At 46.5% G+C, this 7,569-nt stretch overlaps 1 protein-coding gene across 1 annotated transcript in view; it reads left to right on the top strand.

The window, feature by feature from the left end:
• Positions 1 to 7,569, top strand: part of PKD1L2 (polycystic kidney disease 1-like 2) — a 73,777-nt gene that overhangs the window by 44,802 nt on the left and 21,406 nt on the right. Inside the window, 3 exon segments of the mRNA XM_015405802.1 lie at positions 103 to 302; positions 4,311 to 4,522; positions 4,769 to 5,004. Coding sequence (XP_015261288.1) covers positions 103 to 302; positions 4,311 to 4,522; positions 4,769 to 5,004 — 648 coding nt within the window.

Here is a 7,569-nt window from a genome sequence, read left to right on the forward strand (position 1 = left end):
TGCCATCAAAGAATCCCAGAATATTGGTAACAGTTGTTTCCTTGTCACTGCAAAATGGTGTTCCTCGTGGCTTAGTCTGATGTCTTTTCCTCCTCCTTCTAGCAACCTGTTCTTTATGAAGACCTCCAAGGGCTTCCAAGATGGACATATCTGGTATTCCATTTTCAACCGCTCCCCCCGCAGCTCCTTCACCCGAGCCCAGCGAGTGTCCTGCTGCTTTTCACTCCTTTTGTGCACCATGCTAACCAGCATCATGTTCTGGGGGGTGCCTAAGGACCCAGCTGACCAGAAAATGGATTTAGGTAATTGCATACTAGCTCCGGCACTTAGGCTGGAAATGCAGAAATTAAATTGGACTGCTGAGCAAGGAATCCTTGCTGTTAGGAAGGGATTTTCTGTCTAGTGGCACCTCTTTAGAGCTATCATCTTTAAAGCAGGGTGTCCTGTCCAGCGTGAGCTGCAGCTAAGGCAACGCTTTCCAGGTGTGAGTCAATGCACAACCACTGGAGAGAGCTTAAATCATCTTTATTTAACTTCACATGCATTCAGTAGATCATTTACTCACAATCAAGCTGATAGCTGGGTAGAGAAGTTACATCTTTTTGATCAAGGTCAATTCTATGGCCGTGGTGAGAAAAGAGATGCTGTCTCCCCTTCTCCTTGCAGTAAGGATAGACAAAGAAGCAGGAAAAGAGCAATAAAATGCCTATCTTCGTGCTTCTGAGCTCAGGAAATTACTCTTAATGAGCCAGTCAGAGGGAAGCTGCTGGGAACCCTAACTGAGAACTACAATTCCCAGATGCAACTACTCTTAAAGATACACAGCAGTTTTACCAAACTACTACTGCCTACAGTTAATGCTTACTGGGGGCAGCACACAGGGCTTAACAGAGCTTAGTTCACCAGAACTCAGCCTGTTCAGCCCTAGGACATTTCAGGTGGTACTTCCATTGTCTTTCTAAGGTAGATACTAGCTAGAGTGGTGTAGCAGCTACAGTGTTGATCTCAGGGGTCGTTTCGTAGAAAAAGAGCTAGGGGAATTCAGTAGCATAACTCATTAACATATGCCACACACCCTGACATCACCGGAAGTGTTTCATAAGGCCACACCCCCTGAATGCGCTCGCCCGCTTCGGGAGAGGGGATCAAAGTGTAATACAAGCCTCCTCCGAGACTTGATCACACCAATATCAACTCTCTCTTGGGTCTTGATGCCTGCCAGTCATTCCCCCTACCTGGGGGAAGCCGCGTTGGACCAAAATACAGTCCAAACTACTGTAAGGAACACCCGTCCACCCTGAGCACTTACAGGGTGCGTCAAATCGCCATTTTACCCCGACCGGAAGCAGGGGGCGGGGCTTCGTCGTGTGCCGTGTGCCCCACCCCCCGCACCTCACCCGGGGGAACTGCGATCCCCCCCAAATTGACCCCTGATTGATCTTAGATCCGAGAAAACCAGATTCCAATCCAACTAGGGTGCTTTCTGGATGATCTGGAGCAAGGCACGACCTCTCAACCTAATATGCCTCCCCGCTGTTGTGAAATAATGCCAGCATCATGAGATCTATAATAGAAAAATAATAATAAAAATATCTCCTAGCCTGTTAGCACTTTTGCCAGATAACTTTGTTTTTGTCTGTGGAAATGTGCAGCCAATGACTGATAATTTCTTATGAGATCCAGATGATGTTTTCTCTACATTCCTGGGAAGTCACAGTTTCTCCTGCAGTTCCTGCTGAGACCATGTGATTTCAACCACCCTTTCCCTTTCATTTCCACAATAATGATTGCTCTCCAGATCATGTTTGCACCAGTCACAAGCCTCAGGGAATCCAATCCCAGATATACCACATCCTATACAATTTGGCTAAGGTTCAAACTATATAGAGAGAGCCAGTTTGGTGTAGTGGTTAGGAGCACGGACTCTAGACTGCTGCACAGAGGTGGAGATGCAAGTCCTGCCTCTCTCGGAACAGGCTCCTGGCTCCTTTAAAGGCACCATGCCTTTTTGTTAGATAACTTACTCCCCCCACTTTTCTACTTGATCAGGCTGTAGAGTGGCTTACAAAAATACCTGTTCTAAACAGACAACAATTAATAAGCAAAATACAAACAAAGAAAAGGGAAAAAAACAGACATCCTGGGTAGTTTCTAGAGCCAGTGGTCAGTCACTCAGTGGTCACAGGCCAGGAGCCCAGGACTAAGAGCCAAAGAGAGCCTTTTGGCCCTTGCCCTTCTTCAGCTCGGACCTAAGGCTTGCACCTCTCTGACCCTGTCTGGGCTTTAATACACGCAAACACGAAGGGGTCCAAAAATGCAGCTGAGATTTTGTGCAGCTGGGGAAGATTTTCTTCCAACAGTTCCTTATCCTCGGTGAATGTGGCAAATGTTCCAAGAGGGTTAGGATGTTTTTGGCCTTGTAGAGCTTGAGGACCCCAAGCTGAATGGCCCAGGCTAGCCTGATCTCGTCAGATGTTGGAAGCTAAGCAGGGAAGTGCAGGTTTATTGTGCAGAGGCAGGCAATGGCAAACCACCTCTGTTCATCTCTTGCCAAGGTCACAACAACAACAACAATAACAATTTGTTAAAGGTATTAATCGCCCTATCCCAGCTTGTGCCGGACTCTGGGCGATGTACATGGGGGCAAGAAGCCATAAAAACATTAACTATTAAAATTCTATAAACCAGTGTTAAAAAAACTAAAGATCCAAATAGAGTCCATAATGATGGCGTCCTGGAAATTTCCACCCTAACTTTGGACTACCAGGCCAGTTTCTGGGAAGGAGGAGAGAGAGTCAGCCACCAGGGCTTGAGGGTCAGCTGAGAAGCTGCAGTGAGCTCTGGGTTGTGAGGTTCCAGAATCCTAGGAGGAAGACAGGGCTGGTGTCCCTAGGTGAGAGAGAGGTGACTGTCTCTGGAGACTTCCCCTGAACATCAATGAGGGCGCCTGGAGGCATCTCATATGTGTCCGTTGTTAGCCAAATTGCTCTATTATTTAATAAAGATGGGAATTATAATTATTAATATGCAATTGACTTATCTATAGGATCTGACCTGTGTATACCAGAGTTAGAATTCCCAAGAACCCAGGAATAGACACGGAAACTGGGTGGCTAAAATAATGATTTCTTTACTAAACATACAAACAATATTCAAACACACACACACACACAATATAGAACTAAGGAAGCAGAAGTGATTGATAGTTTATAGAGGGGTTATACAACCTGGTCCAGATGTGCAGAGGTCCATGGATTGTGGCCTAAACTCAGAGAGCTTAGGGGTGGACTGCCATTTTGATTAATGGCAGAAAACACGGCAGAAAACACACGGTCTGAGGCCATGTGAACGCTGGGATATACCCTATGGAAGACAATACAGACCAATGGCCGGTCCTGGGGGCTGGTCTCAGGTGAGAACAATAGATTTCCTGGGCCAATGATGAGTCCCAGGGGTGTGTGGCATCAGGATGGGCAAGGCCTATATGTGACCAATGGGCTTCTAGAGAGGCAGGGTCTGGATTTAACAATAGAAGCCAGGTGTTGGGTGGCTAGTTAAATGGATTATCTGACCACTAATGGTCCTGGCCAGGGTAAACAAAAGGTGGGAGATGTCCCTGATTAGCGTCAGGAACGATCATTAATAGTTTGAATGCTTGATTGATTTATCTTCAGGGTATCTTGAGGGACAGAGTGGAAAAGACAAGTATTCAGACAAAGAATTAAATAGACTTTAGAAATGTAGATACTTTACCTGCTTGAACTCATTGTTATTCCATAAGCATAATCTCTGCTGGGTGGAAGGGGAAGACTGGAGGCTTGCTCTGAGGTTGCCTGTCACCTGAAAATGGAGACCCCTTTTTCAGAGCTGTGGCTAGCTCTGTGTTTCAGAACCAAGAGTGCCTTCCTTGGCCTGAGTTTTGTGGGTCTCTGGGTCAGATTAGAAGTGGGGTGCCCTTGCTATTGGGGCTACCAAGAAAGCAAGAAATTGCAAGTAGATAAATAGTTACCACTTCAGTGGGAAGGTAACAGCGTTCCGTGCGCCTTGGTGTTTAGTCATGCCGGCCACATGACCACGAAAATGTCTTAGGACAGCGCTGGCTCTTCGGCTTTGAAACGGAGATGAGCACCGCAACCCTAGAGTCGGATTCGACTGGCTTTCGAGCAAGGGAACCTTTAAGAGTAAAAGGCAACGCCTCTGGCAACACCGTCTTTATGGGTACCACAACCTCAGCTTCTTCTCCTGGTGAGAAGAAGCTTCAGCCTCACATTTTGCAAACAGAACCTCTTTTTTCTACCTGACTTTGCCAGGTAAGATAGAGTTCACATGGCAGGAAGTGATGATTGGCTTCGAAAGCTCCCTCCTCATGTTCCCCATCAACCTGATCATCGTGCAGATCTTCAGGAATATCCGCCCACGGCCTAACAGAGAGAAGAAGCCAGGGAAAAGTGGGCGTGTGTCCCCAAGTCTACCTACTCCTCCCCATCAGGCTACCCAGAGCATGTCACTGACACCTGAGGCTGTCATCAAGGTAAGGTCCACTAACTGGACTGGCACAATTTATTAAAAACAAACAAACAAACAGGTGCCCTATCGTTGTCGAAATGCAGAAATACAAACAGCACCTTAAGGAAGAAAATTGAAAAGCCAGACAGCTCACCAGAAGCCCGGAATTTGTGTGGAATTTGATCAGGTGATGTTCCATAATTTCAGAAAATTCGTTCCCCCCCTCCCCCCAAAAAATTACCGTCTCTTTGGTTCTATTCAGGACATCAGGCGAATTGCCAACTCCCTCTTCAAAACCCTCAGGGCTCCATTCCCTTCCTTGGAGCCTGATTTGGGGAAGTCTACTGATATCAACAAGCTGTTGGCCTTAGTGGAGGACATTATCTGTCAGCAGAACAGAGTTGGACAGGAATTTTACAACGAGAGCAAGAAGAAAGATGACCCAATTATCATCACTCTCGGCTTGGTGGATTTACAAGGTCAGTTGACGAGCTGGCAGTTTCAGTTATGAAAGGATTCCGGTAAACGAAGGTGAGAGCAGCTGCCGAGGACAGAAACCAATCTGGCCTGCACGCAGCCCTAGCAACGGATTCCCTTGCTGTTTGTGCAATACTGTTGCAGCTACTGGCTGACCATTCCTTTAGGGAAGAGTCGTGGCTCAGCAGAACAGCATTTTCTTGGTGTTAGGTTCGACCCTTGGCATCCCCAATAAAAAAGATCAGGTGATGTGAAAGACTTCCACCTGAGACCCTGGAAAACCACTGCTGGTCAGAGTAGATAATACTGACTTTGATAATCTAATGGTCTGACTAGGTATAGGCACAAACTGGAAAAATGCAGTTCATTTCAGTTCGTGGCGTGCCCGGTCCGTGTGAGCCACGAACTGTCATGAACTTTTAGGTGCCAAATGAGGTTTGTGATGCAGTAGAAAGCCCCCTTAGCATGCTAGAGGCACCAAACTTGCAGAGGTTCTCTGTCTGAGTCTCCTCTACTTGCCCTCCTAGTTTAGTGAGGATTGGATTTATGGGGTCTGAGTTACGGACCCCCCAAATAAGGTGCCCCAGGAAAGTGCTTTCTGGGGAAATGACAGTTGAAGATTCAGGAGGTTCAGGAGTGCATAGAGTGGACTCTGTGCAAGCTAGAGACATCAATCACACAGGAGACCTCCCCCTGATGCTTCTCTACATGCCCTCCAAGTTATGTGCAGATTGGACTTAGGGGGTCCGAGTCACAGCTCCCTCCAAAAATGCCCCCAGGAAGCTACACACACCAAACACACAGGGAACCGTACCCTGCCTTCGGTAAACATTTTTATTGAGTGGAGACAGTCTGTCTGGAATTGTATCCGTTCACAAACTGCCACGAGCTGCTTGAAAGTCCGTGGAAAATTTGGGCCCATTGACCTACCATGAACTTCAGTTCATGAACCACAAACTGCCCAAAATTCATCACAAACTTTAGTTCATGAGCCGGTTTGTGCCCATCCTTAGGTCTGACTCAGTATAAGGCAGCTTCATGTTTTGTTAAATACATGGCTGTTTCACAGTCCAGAACAGTCACCTGTTTCACCTAATGACGAGGAGATTGTTTGCCAGTATGGGTGGATTCTCTCTGTGTGAATCAGAACTTGGAGAAATTGCTACCTGTCCAATGGCTACCTGTCTGCATCATGGGAGAATGCTTGGCTTGGAACCTCCCCAATGTTTTGTGATTAGTTCCAGCCTCTTTGGCAACTATTTTGTGGCTGGCCTTGCCCTCCCATGGCAGCCATTTTATGGTGGCACCCTCTACCAATTCTCAACATTTCCAAAGTGTTCAGAGGCTCACCAAAGTGAGGGATACCTGGGGTGACAGATCTGCAGCTTTGTAAGAGTGCCTCTTGCCTCCCTTATTGGTCGTCTGATTTTCTGCATGACATCCATGAGGGCAGGGGCTTCTCCAGAGATCTGGGCTTTATTGTCACCAACATGCAGATGACACGGAGCACTCTCGTCTCCTTTCCATCTCCTCCTCTAGAAAGACAGGGGTTATTTTATTTTTAATGTCCTCTTTTATTACCACAATACTCTCAATACAAAGAAGTGCATCAAAGCATAAAATAATGGTTGCCCATTATCCAAAAACCTGCCACCACATTTCTATAAAGTTACCTGGCCTTATATTTTCCCACCACTCTGCTATAATATATATCACAGTATAATTGCCCATGCTTTACTGAAACGTTTGGGGCATCTGCAGCTTTCCCGCTTTTATTTCTCACAGCAGTAAACAAATGAAACAAACAAAACATCCCCAAATGTCAATGTTTATTTTGCCCTCCTTGATTTCCTCAACCATTTATACTCCTTCCTTCAGACTGTGAACCTGTGAAACTTTGGGGGGTGTAAACAAAGATTCGGCTTTGAAACGGCAGGCAGTGGCTCTGAGGGAAATACATGCAAAGGAACAGGGTTAGATGAAGACACACTGAGGCCGTAAATTGTGTCCAGGTTAAGAGGCCCACAGCATTATGTAGGAAGGATGTTGACAAGCTCGAGCGTGTCCAGAAGAGGGCAACCAGGATGGTGAGAGGGTTGGAATCCAAGTCTTATGAGGAAAGGCTGAAAGAGCTGGGTCTGTTTAGCTTGGGAAAGAGAAGGCTTAGAGGGGACATGATTGCAGTCTTCAAGTATTTGAAGGGCTGTCATGTAGAAGATGGAGCAGATCTATTCTCTCTTGCTCTGGATTGCAAGACTAGATCTAATGGGTGGAAATCACAAGGGAGTCGTTACCGGCTAAATATCAGAAGAAACTTCCTAACTGTAAGAGTGGTTGAGTGGTGGAACAGTCTGCCTCGGGAGGTGGTGGATGCTCCTTCGCTGGACAACCATCTTTCGGGTATGTTGTAGGTATGTAGGGTTATCTTTCGGCTATGCTCCTGCAGAGTGCAGGGGGTTGGACTAGATGACCTGCAAGATCCCTTCCAACTCTAACATTCTATGATTCTATGTTAAATGTGTTTAGAGGCCCCTTACAAGCTAAGGCCCAAAGCTGTAGTTCAGCTAGTGTGTAAATAACTGAATT

The sequence above is a fragment of the Gekko japonicus genome, unplaced genomic scaffold (assembly GCF_001447785.1).
Source record: "Gekko japonicus isolate JY-2015 unplaced genomic scaffold, Gekko_japonicus_V1.1 scaffold144, whole genome shotgun sequence".
Lineage (NCBI taxonomy): Eukaryota > Metazoa > Chordata > Lepidosauria > Squamata > Gekkonidae > Gekko > Gekko japonicus.